The 20,617-nt window shown below is 48.1% G+C and overlaps 1 protein-coding gene across 2 annotated transcripts in view; it reads left to right on the forward strand.

Moving 5' to 3' along the window:
- UTRN (utrophin) overlaps positions 1 to 20,617 on the forward strand; it is a 1,532,463-nt gene that overhangs the window by 1,183,727 nt on the left and 328,119 nt on the right. For both annotated transcript variants that reach the window (XM_078648677.1, XM_078648678.1), the window contains 2 exons: positions 198 to 344; positions 20,056 to 20,134. In XM_078648677.1, coding sequence (XP_078504803.1) covers positions 198 to 344; positions 20,056 to 20,134 — 226 coding nt within the window. The remainder of the gene's footprint in view (positions 1 to 197; positions 345 to 20,055; positions 20,135 to 20,617) is intronic.

Below are 20,617 nucleotides of genomic sequence, written 5' to 3' on the forward strand. Positions count from 1 at the left end.
ACACAGTGCCACTTCAATAGCCCCAGGTATCCTGGCTGATTTTTTAACTGATTGCGATCTCTCGGTATAGTAAATCAAAGAAACTCGTGGTTTTATTGAGCACGTGCACGTACAAATCCCCGTTGATCTGCCTCCCCTGCGGTCTAGAGTCAATTGTCTGGCACAGTCAGTGTTCTAAGCTCTGCTCTTCCTTCCAGGGATTCAGAGAAGAAATTGCACCAATCGACATGAAAGTGAAAGCCGTGAATGACATGTCCAGTCAACTTGCCCCGCTTGAGATCCGTCCTTCGCTAAAGATGTCTCGGCAGCTGGATGACCTTAACGTGCGTTGGAAGCTCTTAGAGGTACAGTAGGACCCTCATCACAGCAAGCCCAGTCCTGCTGGTATACTGTTTCTGTCTCTCTCTATGCAGTTCAGTAGTTATATCTCATCAAAACCTATGCATGAAAGAACATCAAGGCACTCTCTCCTTTCTGCCTTCTTTCCTAGCAGAGGAAAACTGTCCGCTGCGCCTCTCAGCAGCTACCATTGAAGAGTTAACGCAAGCCCTGTCTTTCCTCTCTTTCCTGTTTTTCTCCCATCAGCACTTAGCCACTCAGGGAGCGCATTACTCTCCGAGGACCGTGCTTTATTTGTTTTTTGTTTTGTTGAGACACCTGTGTAATGAAAATATTGCTTTCAGTTTTTTTTATACGCGGGGTAGGGTCGTAAATCATACTGCTGTTAGTGAAGCTTGAGAGGTTGGCACAGATATGTGTATTTTATCGCCACACATGCAGGCTTTTGATTAGACCCGGCCAGATTGCGCCTGGTGTGCTGCGCTCTCAAGGGATTGCTGACCTTGCTACTGCTGAAGTTTCATTCAGCGCATCCTGGGAGGTGCATTAAGGGCGGGTAGAAGAGGGACTGCGCCTGCAGTGTCCTGCATTATTAAGAAACATGGAGAGATTTTGCTGAGGTTTTGGTGGGGGAAGGGACATGACTGAGGGAATCCTCACTTTTTATTCCACCAGTAATGAATATAGGCCGTTTCTTATGGATGACATCTCATCGCAGCCTTTTAACTTTATGATGTGCCCTAAGGAGTTATCCAGGGAACGGGAAGACCTCGTCCAATGCTCCCGGTCAGAGGTTTTCATAGATGGGCAGTTTTGCATGCTTGCACTACAACACCCATCACAAGTCTGGGTGTATTGGGCTTCCTTTACAAGATGATCCCTAATTTCCCAATTTTTGCACCACCAGACAATGGTTTCATTCTTTGTTTAGCGTTTAGTTGAACATGAATTTATGAATCTTTGTTCTAATCACCCCTTTAAATAGCAAGCATTAGTTTTTCTTAGATGAGAGTGCTTGAAAGGTTTTGTTCAGCCCGAGGCAATGCTTGAATACGCCTGAACGGATCTGTTTCCTACATATAGCAAACATTAAAACTGCTCCCTGAAGGCTTTGAGTGTGTGCAGCCTCAGTAAACATGTTGCTGGTGTTTTAGGAATGGAGAAGGTGCCCCTCCAGGGCACTGATTGGACTACAGATATTGAGCCAAAACTTCTGACCAAAGTCTCAGTGCTTGGAGAGGCTGGAATTAAGAAAAGAGCCTATATAAAGTGAAATTTCTGAAGCATGGCTTCACGTTTGGTGCCTTCTTTAAGCGGTGCTCTGATCCTGAACTGTGCTGTCTTCCAGAGAGGAGATCATCTTGAGGGATTTTCTCAAGCAGGACTAGGCTTCTTCTAGTGATTGAGTTGTGTGGCAGTGCTTTCTGGCTTTAGGGCACAGATGTATCATTACAGAAGGAGTGTATATGTGTATTTTCATTGTTCTTGTCAAGACAACTCCTTGCAGAGTTGCCAACCGAGAAAAGACATTTGGAACTTCAGGCTGGGCCATCAACTGCTCTGCAGAGGAGAACAGCACTGGGCCTTGAGGGCAACCGTGGACTGTTTTTGTGTTTTTGATATTGTAGATTTGTGTGCACCCAGGGACTGTTCCCTTGCTGGACTGGTGCACGAGTATTTCACCGTTTTGAATTGTTCTACAGTTTCAAAGCCAGCAAAACCTAACAAGGTTAAGTTTCTCTGAAGGGCTTTAATGGAAGCGAAACAACATGCCTTCTGAAAAGTACACCGGTGAAAATTGAGTTGTTTGAATGAAAGGAGAATTGCCTCATTGAAAATTGTTCAACATTTTACTGTTAAATGAAAATGGAAAATGTAATGAAAGAAGCAAGGTCTACATCTATCATAATGCCATGAGACTTTACTGAAGTCCGCATTTAATGAAGGTAACCACCTTTGAAAGGTCCTCTAGTGCTTTTTTTTAGCGCTTTGATGGTCTATTTTTATGTTACTAGAACACGTCATGCTAGCACCCTGACTGTGCTAAAGTAGATACATAGACCATGGGTTGTATTAAAGATAGTGGCCCGTGGGCACAACTGGCCTTTGCACCCATCTTGGCACTATGGTATTACAGAAAGGGCTGTAGTTGCTTGTGCGGCCCTCTCGGTAATACAGATAGGTTTGACTCAGATGAAGCGTCAGCTCTGTCTTTATAGGGTGTTCCCTCATTTGCATGTGGGAGTGGGCCCATGGAAATTAGGGAATCAGTTTGCCTCTGCACCCATGCTCTATTATGGACCAGGGAACAAAGGCAAACATGCCCTTAGGAGATTCACTTACAGTGCGCCAAAAAAAGGGTGGGCACTCTCCGTGTCTCCCCTCTAGGACCACCCACTGGAGGGGTGAAAGGAGGTCCATCTACCCCACAGACATCCCACTGCAGGCAGGTGCAATCGCTCACTGCACCTGCCTGTAAAGGGATCTCGCTCACCTGTTAAAGTGCAGCGCTCACAGCCCCTTCACTGTGAGACACAGAGCAGTTTTGAAGCAGCCGCTCCGTATTCCACTGGATGTGCTGCCCTGGGTCCAGCGCAAGTTTGTGGCTGCCCTGGGGGCAGCAATTTCATTATAATTGGGTGCACTATGCATCTTCTCGCCCTGCACACCTGTTTAAAAGTGTGCAGTAGAGCAAACAAAGACAGTGTGCTCTATCACTAATGCAGGTCCTGTTGTACAAGTGTTCATTGCTTGGTTTCTAGGATCTGAAAGAGACACGTTAGTATTAGATTCCCTACCTTAGAATATCCCCAGGCGTCAGACTGGATCTGGAAATTTTTTGCGTAGCAGTACCCTTGCGCGTCGGTAGGCGTCGTCTGCGGCTCCGCTTCCGTCGTCGGCGTCGTGGGTGCCGTGATGACGTCGTTGGAGTACTTAGACGCCGCCTCCGCGTGCTGACGTCCGTTCTTCTTTTTTCCGCGCCAGCAGCGCAGATCTGGAAAAAGTGGTACCTTGGTCACTTTTTGACTAACTCTTTTTGATCTTTTTGATCTCATTTTTCGAGTCTTCGACTCCTACTCGGTGCCGGTAGGGATGCCTGGTTTCAAGCCCTGTGAGGATTGCGACCGACTGATGTCGGTAACGGACCCTCACCGTCGGTATCTCCACTGTCTCGGCGTCGACCACGACGACAAGGCCTGTTCCGACTGCCGGGCCCTCACTTCCAAAGCTAGACGGGAGCGGTCCCATAAGCGACTCGAACTCCGGCAGTCGGCCCCGCGCCAAGAGAGGTCCCGGTCCGGACGGAGGTCGAGGGACCGGTCGCGGGAGCGGAGCCATCATAGCTCCGGGAGTCGACATCACTCCTCAGGGTCGAAGTCGTCAGGTAAGCACAAGAAGTCGAAGAGACGTCATCGCTCTTCCGACTCCCCCCGACGCGGCCGGGGGTTCGGGTGGCACCTCCCACGCGGCTCCGTCGGAGTCGCAGGCGCCGCGTCAGGCTTCATACCCTTCGGTCCCTGGGCCTAACGCGACGCCGGAGGAGATGGAGCGGTTCCTCATGGCCATGAGGTCCCTCTCTCCTCCGACGGGCTCCGCGGCGCCTGCGGGCCCAGCGGAACCGTCTGGCGATCCTCGCGGTTTCGGGCGCTGTGGCCCCGACGACGTCGGGTGCTTCGGCTCCGACGCAGCCGGCGCCTTCGGGCCCAGCGCCGTAGGGCCACGCTAGATCCGGTTCCGGATCCGGGTCCCCGCTGGTGGACTTAACGACCTCCCCAGCGCCGTCCCCTCTGGTGTCACCACTGGCGCCGTCCTCGGGCGGCGCCGTCCCCGACGCCTCCCTCGACCCGCTGGGCGCCGCATCCGACGCCGTTCGGGGAATTCATTTTCCATGAACCGGCCGCATCTTTTGATAACCCTCAGTACCAGGGGATGGGTGATGAGGAGGATTGGGAGGGGTCTGAGGACCCTCTGGCACGTGAATGCCAGTCTCATGAGGCCTGGGCAGGTGGACTTGGGGAGGCCAGTGGTATAGACACTTCGCCTGACTATGGATTTGTCTCACCTCCTACCGTGGCTACGGAGGAGGGGGCAACCTATAGTGTGGTGTTGATGAGGGCAGCCAAGGCCTTGGGCCTTGAGCTCCCCGTCGCGGCCGTGAGGACTAACCTCCTCACTGAGGTCCTTAAGCTGCAGTCATGCTCAGCCGAGCCTCTGCTGCCGTTTAACGAGGCCTTAACCGACGTTCGTTTGGGCACTTGGTCCAACCCCGCTACGGGTTCGCCTGTAGATAGGAATGTGGCCAGACGCCACCGCCTGGCCCCGGGCGACCCATGTTTCCTGTCCACCCACCCCACCCCGAGAGCCTGGTCATCCAGGCCTCCAATTCCCAGACCGCATTCCCGTCGGCTCCGCCGGACAGGGAATCCAAGAGGTACGAGCAGTACGGTAAAAAGATCTTCTCGTCCCTTAGTTTGGGACTGCGGTCTTCCAACACCGCATGCATCTTGGGCCGCTACACCCACTCTCTGTGGGATACGGTTGCGGAAGTGCTGCCAGAGTGTCCGTTGGAGGTACGGGCCAAACTCGGCCAAGCCCTTTGGAGGGCCGGGATGCAGCCAAATATTCTATCCGGTGTGGGCTGGATACCACCGACTCACTAGGTAGAGTGATGGCAACGACGGTGGCGGTCAGACGCATCGCCTGGTTGAGGTCCGCCAACTTTTCGGCCGATGTCCAAAACACGCTGATGGACATGCCGTTTGATGGCCGTCGCCTCTTTGGCGACAAGGCAGACCATGCGCTTGAGCGCTTTAAGGACTCCAGGGCTACGGCCAAGTCCTTGGGCCTCTCGGCCCCGCGCCAGCAATCGGCTGCCTTTCACTCCTTTCGTGGCCACAGAAGGGGTGTACCCACACCTGCTGCCAGCCACTCTCCGCAGGGTAATACCCAACGCGGTGGCGGCCGTGGGAACCGCCGTCCCGTTGGTCGGGGACAACGGCGAGGTCAGTCCACACCTTCCCCCGCAGCATCCGCCTCAAAACCATCCTAGTCCGTGCTTTCAGGCCCATGTGACGCCAGTGGGGGGCAGGGTTCGCCATCACCACCTCCACTGGTGCACTGTCACATAGGACAGGTGGGTGCTGCAATTCGTCCGAAGGGGCTACTCCCTCCCCTTCGAGGCGACTCCGCCAACCATTCCACCGCAGAACCACCGTGTATCGGGGGATCATTTGCGACTTCTGCAGGAGGAAGTTACGGCCCTCTTGGCCAAGGGGGCCCTTGAGCGCGTTCCTGGGCCAGAAGTAGGGTGTGGTTGCTACTCTCACTACTTTCTGGTACCCAAGAAGGGCAAAGGGGGCCTACGCCCTATCTTGGACCTACGGAACGTCAACGGCTTCCTCCGGAAGGAGAAGTTCAAAATGCTGACACTGGCTCAGGTCCTAGCTGCCCTGGACCCAGGAGACTGGATGGTAGCGTTGGACTTGCAGGACGCTTATTTCCACATCCCCGTCCTGCCGGCCCACCGGCGCTACCTGCGGTTCACGGTTGGCCACAAGCACTTTCAGTATACCGTGCTCCCCTTCGGCCTTACCAGCGCCCCACGGGTGTTCACAAAGGTGATGGCGGTGGTCGCAGCTCATCTGTGCAGGCTAGGGGTGTCAGTCTTCCCCTACCTCGACGACTGGTTGTTGAAGGCGGGCTCGCCCCAGACAGTCGTCAGCCACCTCCAGACTACGGCAGATCTCCTGCACCGGCTGGGGTTCTCCATCAATGTGCCAAAGTCACACCTGTGCCCCTCTCAGAAGCTCCTCTTCATCGGAGCGGTTCTAGACTCGGCGCAGTTTCGGGTTTATCCGCCCGAACAGCGGGTCCGGGATATTCAGGCTCTAATTCCCATCTTTCAGCCGTTATCCCAGGTCTCGGTCAGGTTGACGCTGCGGCTTCTGGGGCTGATGGCCTCCTGCATCCTACTGGTGCATCACGCCAGGTGGCGGATGCGGGCTCTGCAGTGGGACCTGAAGTTTCAGTGGGCCCAGCATCAGGGCAACATGCCCGACCACGTCCTGATCTCGGAGGGCCCTACGAGACAGCTGCAGTGGTGGCTCACGGACCGCGATTGGGTCAGCGGCAGATCCCTCTCCCTTCCCCAACCGGAGCACGTAGTTGTGACGGACGCGTCCCTCCAGGGCTGGGGTGGCCACATAGGAGAGGCGGAGATCAGAGGCCTCTGGTCTCCGGTGGAGGCCCGGCTCCACATCAACCTGTTGGAGTTGCGGGCGATTCGTCTAGCACTGAAGGCATTCCTCCCCTCTGTCCGGGGGGTGTAGTGCAAGTGTTCACGGACAACACCACCGCCATGTGGTACTGCAACAAACAGGGCGGGTGGGGTCGTGGACCCTTTGCCAGGAGGCTCTGCACCTCTGGCAATGGCTGGAACGCCAGGGCGTGACCCTGGTGGCTCAACACCTGGCAGGTTCTCTGAACGCCAGGGCGGACGAGCTCAGCCGTCGGTGCATGATGGATCACGAATGGCCTCTGAACTCGGACGTGGCGCAAGGCCTCTTTCAGCAAAGGGTAGAGCCTTGGTTAGATCTATTCGCCACCAAAGAGAACGCGCAATGTCATCAGTTCTGCGCGTTGGAATTGCCAAGGCGGCACTCGCTCGGCGACGCTTTTCGTCGCGTGAGGAGTTGCGGTCTGTTATACGCCTTTCCGCCTATACCACTTCTGCCCAGAGTGCTGAAGAAGATCAAGCGCGACCGGGCCAAAGTCATCCTTGTGGCTCCGGACTGAGCACGAATGTACTGGTATCCAGAGCTACTCAGTATGTCAGTCGATCCCCCGGTTCGTCTGCCTCGTCAGGAGGACCTTCTGTCGCAGCAACAGGGGACGGTCCTCCACCCGAACCTGTCCAGTCTCCACCTCCATGCTTGGAGATTGAGCGGCGACAGTTGAGGCCATTTGACTTGCCTCCTGAAGTCTGTAATGTCATTCTGGCAGCCAGGCGTCCCTCCACGAAGTCGGTATACGCCTGCAGGTGGAACAGATTTGTGGCATGGTGCACAGCTAAGGCTGTGGATCCTCCTCCTGCCCCTCTCTCGGAGGTTCTTCTCTTCCTTCTTTCTCTTGCCCAGCAGGGCTCTGCTCTGGGCACTATCAAGGGCTACCTTTCTGCCCTTTCAGCCTTTTTGAGGCTGCCTGATCAACCTTCTTTGTTCAAGTCCCCTATTGTAAACAGATTTCTAAAGGGCATCACACAAACGTTCCCTCCTGTTCCGTTTGTGATGCCTCAGTGGGACTTGAACCTTGTTCTAAATTTTCTGAAGTGCGCTCCCTTTGAGCCACTTCTCAACTGTCCTCTCCGTCTTCTTACTCTGAAGATTGCTTTCCTGGTTGCCATCACCTCTGCCAGGAGAGTGAGTGAGCTCCAGGCTCTTTCTTGTACTCCACCCTTCCTTTATGTCCATCCGGACAAAGTGGTGTTGCGTACTAAGCCATCTTTCCTGCTAAGGTTGTCACAGCCTTCCACATCGGGCAGTCTATCACCTTGTCAACCTTCTTTCCGCCACCGCATCCCTCTAAAGAGGAAGTGCGGCTCCACCGTCTGGACCCAAAACGTGCACTCTCATTCTATTTGGATCGCACACGCCAGTTCCGGGTGGATGACCAACTCTTTGTTGGTTACGTGGGCGCTAAGAAGGGGAAAGCGGTGCGCAAGAGGACCATCTTCCGGTGGATCATCTTGTGTATCCAGGCATGCTACTCCTTGGCTAGAAAGGAGCCCCCTGTTGGATTACGGGCTCATTCCACCCGAGCCACGGCGACTACAACTGCCCTGGGCCGGGGAGTGCCCTTACAAGACATCTGTCAGGCGGCTACGTAGGCATCACTGCACACGTTTGCAAGACACTACTGCCTGGACTGCCAAGTCCGGGGGGATGGCTTCTTTGGCCGTTCTGTCCTCCAGGACTTTCTGGTGTGATTATTGGTTCGCAGACCCACCACAGAGGTTGGTATTGCTGGGGCATCTATTCTAAGGTAAGGAATCTAATACTAACGTGTCTCTTTCAGATGCACAAGTTACTACTTGTGTAACGATATATCTGTAAGAGACATTAGTTAGTATTAGATTCCTTACCGACCCACCCATCCTCCCCATTCTGCGAACCGATATCTAGGGTTAGGGTTATCCCCTTTCAGGGCCCTAGTTTCAATGGCACCAGTGTTGGTTTTTAACATGGCTCGGCGCTTCTGGCGCGGAAAAGCTGTGTCTAAGAACTGACGTCAGCACGCGGAGACGGCGTCTAAGTACTCCGACGACGTCATCACGGCGCCCACGACGCCGACGACGGACGCGGAGCCGCAGATGACGCCTATCGACGCGCAAGGGTACTGCTACGCAAAAAATTTCCGGATCCAGTCTGACGCCTGGGGATATTCTAAGGTAAGGAATCTAATACTAACGGGTCTCTTTCAGATCCTAGAAACCAAGCAATTAACACTTGTACAACAGGACCTGCATTAGTGATAGAGCACACTGTCTTTGTTTGCTCCACTGCACACCTTTAAACAGGTGTGCAGGGCGAGAAGATGCATAGTGCACCCAATTATAATGAAATTGCTGCCCCCAGGGCAGCCACAAACTTGCGCTGGACCCAGGGCAGCACATCCAGTGGAATACGGAGCGGCTGCTTCAAAACTGCTCTGTGTCTCACAGTGAAGGGGCTGTGAGCGCTGCACTTTAACAGGCGAGCGAGATCCCTTTACAGGCAGGTGCAGTGAGCGATTGCACCTGCCTGCAGTGGGATGTCTGTGGGGTAGATGGACCTCCTTTCACCCCTCCAGTGGGTGGTCCTAGAGGGGAGACACGGAGAGTGCCCACCCTTTTTTGGGGGAACTGTAAGTGAATCTCCTAAGGGCATGTTTGCCTTTGTTCCCTGGTCCATAATAGAGCATGGGTGCAGAGGCAAACTGATTCCCTAATTTCCATGGGCCCACTCCCACATGCAAATGAGGGACTCCCACATGCAAATGAGGGAACACCCTATAAAGACAGAGCTGACGCTTCATCTGAGTCAAACCTATCTGTATTACCGAGAGGGCCGCACAAGCAACTGCAGCCCTTTCTGTAATACCATAGTGCCAAGATGGGTGCAAAGGCCAGTTGTGCCCACGGGCCACTATCTTTAATACAACCCATGGTCAAAGGTATTTGTACACCAAGATGCATAATGTCTTCATTTATGTGGGAAATTGCAGAATGTGAATTTGCACTCATTGCATTCTTCACATGAATATTTCCTCCAGTTTGGGTTTAATTTCCTGTATGAGCAAAGCTGCCAACCTCTGGTGGGGTTGTTGGACAATGACATGGAGGTATAGATATCTTCACTGACAACATGTGTGAGTTGTGGATACCGTCAAACGTTTTTTAGGTAGTTTCACACCCTACAAATGGTCAGAAATGTACTCCTCTCAAGGTCAGAGGTATATCTGTTTAGGGTCAAACAGGGGATGGACACCTCTCAAAATTGTTGGAGGTAAAAAGGCAGGCTTTGTACGAGGGCAGAATTGACCAGTCATGTTAAAACAACAAAAAGTTGTATAGTGTAAATGTACTTGAACATGTTATTTCCACATGCAGAAATGCTTTTGATGAAATGATTGTATGCACAAATTATTTACCTGTTATGAGTACTTCTGGAATTTTGCAATTCTTTGAGAGCTCCAAAAAAGTTAGTAATGCATTCAATATTTATGGATAACTCTAAGTGAGCACATTTCCTATATATGTTCAGAATCTGACCCAAAATGTTAAAACACAAGAGCATACGCAAGAACCACAGAAAAGGGGCCTACCCATCCGAAGTTTGTATCAGGCAGTGAAGTGCGGCTCAGGAGAAGACATGCACCTTTCATTGGTTTGAACTGCATATCTGGTGTTATGTTATGTTATGTTATTAATGGGTCTTGTATAGCGCAACGGCTACTCCAAAGGAGTGTCCCGGCGCTTTGTGCTCCAGACCCAGAAAAGAGACTAAAAAAGAAACATAACAGTAGACAGAACAACAGAAGAAAGGGGGGAACAACACTCTACCCAGCGAATAACCAAGTCTTGAGACCCTTCCTAAAAGCTAACAGATTGGATGTGGATCGTAAGACCAATGGTAAAGAGTTCCATAACTGAGGGGCCAGAAATCTAAAAGATCGCCCACCCAGACGTGCCCTCTTTATACGAGGAACTACAGCAAGTGCTAAAGACTTCGATCGTAAGGATCGTGTCGGCTGATAAAAATTCAGCCTCTTCTGTAGGTATTTTGCACCCGTGGCATGCAGTGCTTTGTGGGCTAATGTCAAGGCCTTGAACATTATCCTCTTCCGTATAGGAAGCCAATGGAGGGATTGCAGCAGGTTAGAGGCACTGGCTCGACGGTGCAGACCGAAAATCGCTCGTGCTGCAGCATTCTGGGTCACCTGCATGCGCTGTAAAAGGTATTCTGGGAGACCCAGATACAGAATATTAGCATAATCCAATCTGGATCCAATGAGGGCCTGAACTGTTATTCTCCGATGCTCCTCAGACAGCAGAGGGAAAAACTTTCGGAGCATCCTGAGGATCCCGAAACAGGTCCCAGTCAAGGTTGCCACCTGGGATTTGAGCGTGAGCCCGTTGTCAATTTTAATTCCCAGGTTCTTGGCCCATTTAGAAGACTGGGCTGGAGGGAACTTGTCAGCAGGCCACCAATCATGCCAGTCCGGATCCACGGGGCATCCAAAGAAAAGTATCTCGGATTTATCCGAGTTGCACTTGAGGCTGTTCAGATGGAACCAATTGAAAACAGCCCCAAGGCACTCACGGATACTTTCCCCATCGAATTATTCGCTCTTGCAGCAGGTGAAAAGAAGCTGGGTGTCGTCAGCGTATGAGACTATCCGGGCCCCGTAGGACTCCACCAGATCCGCCAGAGGGGTCATGAGGATGTTAAATAGGGTAGGGCTCAAAACTGAGCCCTGAGGAACTCCGACTCCCAATGGCGGCATTTCGGCAGATCCAGACGAGGCCCAGACCGTTTGACGGGGGTTGGCTAAGAAGGAACGAAACCAGTTGAGCACCGTCCCCCCTAGACCGATGTCATGTAGTCTAATGAGGAGATCCTCATGGGGGACGGTGTCGAACGCCGCCGACAAGTCTAACATGACTAACATCACCCTGCCTCCATCATCCAGCACCTCCTTCACAATCTCTGAGACTTCCAAGAGCGCCGTCTCGGTGCTTAGGTTAGATCGAAAGCCCGATTGCGACGCATGGAGCAGCTCATTCGACTCCAGGAAGTTAGAAAGCACGCTATGGACGTGCCTCTCGAGGATTTTAGTCAGTGCAGGGAGGAGCGAAATTGGTCGATAGTTGGACGGGGCTTCCGGGGCAAGATTGGGCTTTTTAAGGAGAGGGATCACCATGGCCTGTTTCCAGGATTGAGACAGGATCCCCTTACTCAAGGAAAGGTTGAGAATAGGATTAACTAGGGGATTAACAACATCAGCCATTCTAGCAAAAAATTTTGCCGGGCAGGGATCACATGGCGAACCAGATTTAAGATTCCTCATCAAAGCTAAAGAGTGTTTGTATTGGCATTTATATAGTACTTATCTAGTAGGATAGAAATGGTGCCATGCACATCAGCTAGGGATTTACGCATTTATATTTCATAGTGACATCACATTTCATGAATTTACAATTTTAGGCACATTGAGATTAGGTGATTTTCGCCGAAGCACATACATTACAGATAAGTGCCAAGATGAGAACCCAGGACCCAAGCCAGCAGCCTGGCTACACATCAATATATAAATTACCAGTATAAATTTGGATAAAATATAAATATTTCTTGGTGGTAATTTTCCTTTGAAAGTGTAACATAACGTGTATTTGTAAAGCGCACGTTCACCCCCATCGGGGCATCTTGGCTCTGAATAACAGATGTTTATTGTTACTCAACTCAATGGTAACTCATTTTATCGACCACAGGAAGGATGAGGGGCTAAGTGTACCCGCCAGGGGTTGAATCTGTGAATAGGAGGTCCAACACAGGTCCCTGCAGTGGATGCATCAGTCCACTAAGCCACCAGACTCTGCTTTACCCATGCGGTGTAGCGGATAAAGTTGTGGGGTTACTTATGTAAAGGAGCACAACTTGAGTTTGGAATGACAGCTGTCCTGTGGAAATTACTTTAGTGAGCTCCATGTAAAGCAGGAATCCTTATGGAATAGTCTCTGTGTGAGAGGTTTGCCTAAATCCTACATATCCCTGAACTCTCGGTCTGTTCTGCCACAGCCTAGACCTCAGTTCATGCCTGCTGACCTCTTCAGGGCTGCGGAAAATGCGAATTGATAACTCAGAGGTCTAAGATCAAGAAGAAAGTATGCCTTTTTATCTCCCAGATTATTAACTGTTAGAAAATGTTAAAAGTGGAAATTACCTCCATATAAGCTGTCTTGATTTCTAGGTGGATTTTCAATATTTGCTGGCAGACTTGTGATGAGAGGATGAAGACAGACGAGATTTCAAAGTTGCATTATTCATTCAAAATCACCGAGTGGTTTTGCTCTCTAACATCGTTAACATCTATGACAGATCACAACCCAACCTCTGCACATGCACACACATACAGTTATTTTATTCATTTTGAGTCTTTTATATAGCCATTAAAGATTGTGTACAGATGCAGTCTGCAAGGTGACTCTGAAAAAGTCTAGACTCTGCTCTTGCAATAGAGACAATCAATGTCATCACATTTTCTCAAATTCAGAACAACAGCCTCACCAATATTATTTCCTCTTCCCTCTTGTGCAAAAGGAGGAACATTCTGTATCCTCTTTGTCTCTAGACTAATCTATATTTAATCTGTTACAAGACAGAGGAAATTAGAAACGACATTTTGATAATCATGCAACAGGCTCTGTGTTTTTATTCTTTCGTTTACAGACTTGCTTGTAAGAGCAGTGCTCCATTTGTAAATAAATAAGTGCTAGGGACTAAGGTATTGCTCACGAGGTCACTGTAGGTTGCACTATCGACCAGACCTACCATCACTGTCACATGACCGCATAATCACTCCCTACTAAATATCACGCTCCAATAAATGTGACCGTTAGGACAATTTCAGACCATCCAAAGAAGCAAGAATGGCCTGGACGCTGTAGAATTATTTGTAGGTATACATTTAATAATTAAACTGATGTTTTCTGTTAAACAATAGACTGCACCACCATGTTGTGGACTGTCATATGTAAGTTCTGGTGTTAATTAAGCACCAGCAAACACTGGCACAAATTAAGCACATCTTTGAGCCTGTGAGCATGATCCATCATCTTTTGTAAAGCGTTTGTGCCTTAGTGTTATAGAGTCCTGAACCAAGTCATATTATGGAGATTAAATGATCTTCTGTACAAATATTTAGTAAGCACAATTCTCGGGATTCTGAAGATCGAGAACAGGTAGGCTTGACCACCAAGATGGTCACATGACTGATTCAGTCACCTATTCTGTCTCCAATGCCATTCCCCAATGTGCCCTTTCGATATACGTTTGTGACTTTGTAACCAGTTAATGATGGATTGTTCTTTAACTTTGACTCATATGAATCCCCCCATCGCCCCCATATACCTGTTGTAAACTTAATCACGTAACCTGTAAAGCTCTCTGATACCTTCTGGTCTAGCTAGTGGTATATAAAACTCAAAAAATAATAACAAAATAATTTAGGCAGGTTTCACTCACAGCATACAAATGTTGAGCTGCTCCATGGGCAGCCATTCAACATGTTGAGGTCATGCCTGTTGATGTTTTTTGTGGGACCTGGGTCAAAAATTCCAGGCTGGGCCGCTCTGGGCTGTCTATTCTCCTAATTAAAAGGGCCACGAGAAAGGCAAAAAAAAACAATGTAGCACCATGTGCCATCTATTGGTAGGCTGCGTTAGCTGCCACATTGTAACAATAAATAGCACAGGCTCGCTTTACCAATCAGTCTGTAGATTCAGCTGAAGCAATAGATCTGGGTCTGGTGCATATTGTCCCCTCTTTCTGGCACCCCTCTCAACCACCAGCCCCCGTGGCATTCTTGGTTAAGATCCTCTTAGGCGAACGCTTGCAAAATGGGAATATATATATATTTTTTAAACTGGGTATCGGTTGCTTTATTGGCACGAGTTACATCCGGGGCATTCTTTCTGGCAGTGAAGCTGGCAACACCGGTGCAGTTGTTGCTGCCTGTAAATAATTGTGCTGTTGGTAGGTAGGGGGGAGTAAAACTGTACTCGAGCTGAAACCGTACTCCTTGTCAAAAAGGATCCAGAAACAAACCCCGAATTAACCAGTGCTTAATCCCCTGGTAGCTTAACACAGAGCGGTCAGGCTTAACTTAGTGTAAAGTGTAAAGTATGTGTGCAGCACTTCAAGCAGTAGTGCATAGAAAACACACCACAAACGGATTCCACATCAGATTTAGACATTTACAATATTTAATAAATAAAACAAGATAAAAATGACAAAAATCCGATCAGTAGAACTGGAGATGTGCAATTAAAGATGTCAGTGAAAATAGCGCCGAAAAGCACAAAGAGCCAACTGTGGAGATCTGGTTACTCCGGACAGTGACAAAGTCACAGGTTCAAGCCGACCACGAATCAGGGGAAAGCGGCTACAGGGACCCAGTTAGGCATGCTGAACAAAAGTACCTTAATCCTGGTTGCGGAGTGTTGCAAGGTCCTGTGTTGAGGATCTCATCAAGGAGGGCTTGTGATGTGTTGCGGAGTCGAGGCGATGCGTAATTTTTAAGAAGTTGGGAGGCTGCTTTGGAAGAAGCTCTGTCGTTGTTGAGGCTGCCGTCAAAGAGAGATTTTCAATGGAAGCTTGCGTGGGGAAAGCTTCGTAATGTAGCAGTTCCAATGCAGGGTGTGAGGTTGAGGCGGAGTCCTTGCACTGATAGGACCCTCGCAGCAGCTGTGATGCGTTGGCTCTGCATGGAATTGTGCTGCGTAGCAGGGGAAATGCTGCGGTCCTATTAGGTCCATAGATGGGCCAACAGGGCACCTTCAGGCCTACTTCCAAGGGTCCAGGACTGGGATGGCATCATTTAGCAGGGCAGGAATCACAGATGATAGAGTCCAAGTGCTGGGTTCAAGGTTGTTAGGGCCTTCTGTCCCTGAGCCTCTAGTCAGGAGGCCAGCCAACTAGCCATTGAGTCACTCTGGGGTCTTGGGTTCAACATAGTCCAGTCCTTCTCACCCAGGCAAGAGGGCAGCAGGGCAGCAGTCCTTCAGTGCAACAGTCGAGCAGAGTGGCAGTCGTTTCAGCAGCACAACAGTCTTTCTTCCAGTAAGATTATCCACAGGTCCAAAAGGGTACTAAAGAGTTGGTGTCTGAGGTCCACTATTTATTCCTGTTTGTTTCCTTTGAAGTGGGCCGAAGCTTCTAGAGGTTTCCCTTTGAAGTCCATTGGCTTCCTGCCTTCTTTGCCCTGGCACCAGACTAACTACAGGGAGTATGCAGCACTTTGTGTGGAGGCAAGACACAGCTGGTTCAAGTGTAAGTAGAGCTGTGCCCTGCTCCCCCTCCCATCCTGCCAGTGATGACACATCCCGGACCACCTAAGCTTGTGTATGGCTTTATAGGAGGAATACACAAAGCCCAACTGTCAAGTACACCCTCTCATGTGACCCAGATACAGGTTACAGTCACTAAATGGCAGGAGGCAGGAAAATGCCAAGTTTCTAAAAGTGGCATTTTCAAAATTGTCAATTAAAATCTGACTTCACCATAAGAGACAATCTTTCATTAAATTCCAAAGAACCAACCAAGAACAAATACCTTTTGGAAATTACAGTGTATTAAATGTAATAAGGTAACTACAATGTTATCCTATGGGAGAGGCAGAACTTGCAATAGTGAAAAACGAATTTAGGAGTTTTTCACTATCTGGATGTATACAACTAAAAAGCATTTTAAATACACTACACCCTGCCCTCTGGGCTGTCTAGGGCCTACCCTAGGGTTTACTTGCATGTAGTAAAAAGTCAGGGTTGGGCCTGGCATAAGATATAACTTGCCAGGTCAATATTCCAGTTAAGAACATGATGCAGTGGCAGACCTGAGACATGTTTAAAGGGCTACTTAAGTGGATGGCACAATCAGTGCAGAGGCCCACTAGTAGCATTTAATATACAGGCCAAGGCAACTTTAGTACCACTTTACTAAAGACTTACAAGTAGATTAAAAGTGCCAACTGGGTAGAAACCACATTTCAGGGAGTGAGCACATAAAGTTTAACACTGGTTAGCAGTGGTAACGTGCACAGAGTCCTAAGGCCAGCAAAACCAAATCAGCAAATATAGGATGGGTGAAGGCAAAAGGTTTAGGGGAAGACCACCCTAAGGCTGACAGGTCTAACACTGCCTATCATGCTTACCATCATAAAGTTGTAAGAGCTATTTTCACCCTCAAGTTGTGATCGATCAATCAAGGATTTATAAAGAGCAATAAATCACCGTGACGGGCGATAGGTGCTGTGGTTGCTTACTGCTTCATGGTCATTGGTTCATTCGAACAGCCAGGTCTTGAGTTCCTTCTTAAATTGCCGGAGCGATCCTGAGGTGCAGGGGAAGGTTGTTCGAAGTTTTGGCCTCCAGGTCTCAGAAGGAGCATCCTCCACTGTTGCTTCAGCAGATACAGTGGTGTGTACGAGAAAGAGTGATCTGGATCTTAGGTGTCTGGTCGGTGGAAAGTCGTGTGTTTGTGATAAGGTATTTGAAGAAGTGGTGACTATTTAAAGAACAAATACATTAGTAATAGCACCGATATTCTGAGAAATCTTACAAACAACATTAAGCTCGTTGATTCAACCTGCAAAGACTTACATGTGCTGTCAATTCTCGAATGTTATTAGTGTTCCTTTAGTTTGTTGTGAAGTGCCCCAGTGCCCTTGAAGTGATGTCTGTGCTATTGAACTTCTTTTAACAAAAATTATTATGGAGACCAAAAGATACGCCATCCTCATAATTCCGGAAAAGAAGAAATTGAAAAAGAGTAGATCATATTGCATGTCACCCCTCCACCCATGTATCATAAATGAACCTTGTGGCCTGACTGCTAACATTTTTATGATTACCTCACAGCTGACACCAGAACGATTCAAAATCACATTTATAAATGAATTGTAATCCTAAAAGGAACGCCATAGATGCCTTAAGGGAGATGGAAATCCGAGTCATGTGTTAAATAAGAGTGCTAAGTAGACTAATCCACATACATTAAAAGGCAAAGAGGGCAATTACGATAGATCCAAAGAATAACATAATTTTTAGGTAAATATGAATAAACTAAAAAAAAGCAGCATCTTATGAATGTAATATCTGGTGGACAGAAACAGTGTGCAATATCGTAGGACAATACCCTTTCTTTGCAAAGCTGAGTTTTAGACGTCTGACCAAAAGCATATTTTCTCTGTTCATGCTAGCACCATACAAAATAATTAAATATGTAGTGAAACGGTGCTTTGATTTCTGCTCTCCTGTTACTTAAGACAGCTCGCGTCAAAAATACCAACTACATTTTTTATAGGGTGGGGCGCTTATCAGCTGTGGCAGCATAACACTGTATTCATAGAATAAGAGCAGGAGACAATAAAATATTAATTAACTGCGCCCAGGATGTAGCTGTTACTTTGACACTATCCGTCTCCTGCCGGGTTTCCTGGCTAGGAAGCCTTTAAGTGCATTATGTCACAGATTGAAGTGATAATGTAATGGCTGTTTTTCACACATCCTTTGACTTTAATGGCACATGGATGTGTGATTTATCTCCAGCCTTTTACCCTGGAGTCAGTTGTATTTTTAAGACTGTTAGGTTATCTTGTCTTCTTACTACGCTCTAAAAAATTTATTTTGCTGGTCGGGGTCGTCATTGCCTTTTTAGAGCCTGAACTGAAAGCCCTGCTGCATGCATTGGTGCTTTGTGAAATTAAGATCTATCTGTCTGGCGCGCCACCGAGCAGAGAGCCGCTTCCAATGTGGTCACGTTACCTTTTGCAGAGAAAAGGCTGCTGTGAGATCGATGCACTCAGAGGGTGCTCTACTGACCTTTAGATAGCAAGAAAAGCAATGGGATTGCAATTGGCATCTTTTGTCACCAGAAAACTATTGTACCTTAACAGCTGATATTGACTTCTCTAGACCAGTGTTTCCGCACAGTGGGTACTGGAGCGGCAGAATCGTGTGGCTGGGAAATGGGGCGCGTGGTGTCAGGAATGCTGCAGAGGGCCTGTCTTTTTAGTTGTGCGATTAAATAGCATTTAAAAAGTTTTTTCCTGTTTTTTTATCAGCCAAGCAAACAATTTAATTTGACACTGTAAACAGAGGATTTTAAAATGTTGAGAAAATTACATTTGTCTCCACTGGACAGTTATCTTATGGATGAGTGGCTCACCTCGCTTAAGCGATTAAGAAATGTTGAGAAGCTAGCAAGGTATCCACAGCCTGCTTTGCATTCCAATTTGTAAAGAACTAACTCAAGGAGGCATGACGTTGTAGGTAACTAGTATAAACAGAAATGTCACCCCCCACCCCCAAAGCTTGATGAAATGTTGAGGGTGAGGTACAAGCTAAATAAACAGGAGTTGAACCAAACTCCAAACCGGGACAATGAGGGTAAAAGGTAGAGACCAATTAGGCGCAGTGCAGTTTGCATTAAGAAATTGGTTTCACGTGTTGTGCAGTGAAATTTATGAAAGCGATAGGTGTAGAGGCAACCGTCACTCTTTTGGACACATCAGAGTGTTCCCTGCAAACATAGTTCTACAGGTATATCAAATACAGTTGTGATAGAGTATGTTTAGTCAACAAGGGCTACTGTGCTGTGCGTCTGTCGCTTGTGGCAATATTAGTGGGACATTGGCCTATGTTTTCAAGTCTCGGCCAATGATGAGAAAGGGTTTGTGAGTTATAAGTTGTGTTGCTGCTCGACAGAATTGAAAATGAAAATATTTTTGAGTTCTTCTTTTTGTGGTACATGAAATAGCTGCATTGACGTCAGATTCATTCATAAAATCTTTATTTTGGGTGATAGTACCATAAAAGATACAAACACATACATCTGTGTCAGTGGTGTACGAAATAAAAATTAAAGAAATATTCCTTGCATCGGTCCCAAAGGATCAAATAATTCATATTACAATATTTAAACACAAAGGAAGATTGACAGAGGACAGAATTGAACTATTTGCCATCTTAATCAAGGGTATTTGATATATAACTGAAGGTCAAGTGAATTTGTAACTGACATTTGTCGATGTAATATAATCTACACCCCTTCTACTATAAACCAGTCTTTTAAGAGCCCTTTACCGCATTGTACTATAAAATCAGGTATCAACAGTTAAGACTGTCTAGCAATTAAATTAGACCTGATAATGCCTAGAAAATTGCCTCTATCTTAAATAGTGTGCTTGTATGACACTAGCACTGGGCTATCGATATCTTGGGTGGCTAAGGGAGGCCTTTGAGGGTCATACTGACAGCTGCCTGTCAACTTTCTTCCTTAACTTTTTACCTCTCCCGCACTTGAGTATAAGACAGGTCATCGATAAAGCCTGCATCTTGTCCACTCTCTCCACTGTCACCATATTAACTGTTTTCCTTTTCTGATGTGTGTGCCTGTGTAGGGAGCTGTGCAAGATCGCCTTAAGCAGCTGAAAGAAGCACACCGCGACTTTGGACCCGCCTCCCAGCATTTTCTCTCCAGTAAGTAATTATGTCCTGCTTTGTTTTGTGGTAGATGTGTACTGTGCATGTGTTATTTCCTTACAATGTTCCATTTGTGTTAGGAGAACGATTCCCAATGGCGCTTTTTGATTTGTTGGGGAAAATACCTTGGAAGTGGAGGACAGCGGTGGGACTTAAACTATGAACTTTACTTTTGTCTTGAGATTCTTGTTCCAGTTTAAAGGAAACAACACATTCTCCCTGCCCACATTCACTTGACTAGGCCTTTATTAGCCAGAAAACATGGCAGCAGGTGACCGTGTTTAGCAGGCAAGTATTTCCTCCCCACAACAAAACATTGCAGAAGCATTGACTTTATTTTTGCAGGTGCATCTCTACCATTCACTTTTTTACTGTATTTTGTTGCAATTTTTTTCAACATATTAATGAAATACATACGCTAGATGGTGCAAATGGGTTAGGACAACATCAGTATCAAATGAGAACCAAAAGGGCAAATTT

The sequence above is a fragment of the Lissotriton helveticus genome, chromosome 6 (assembly GCF_964261635.1).
Source record: "Lissotriton helveticus chromosome 6, aLisHel1.1, whole genome shotgun sequence".
Classification (NCBI taxonomy): domain Eukaryota; kingdom Metazoa; phylum Chordata; class Amphibia; order Caudata; family Salamandridae; genus Lissotriton; species Lissotriton helveticus.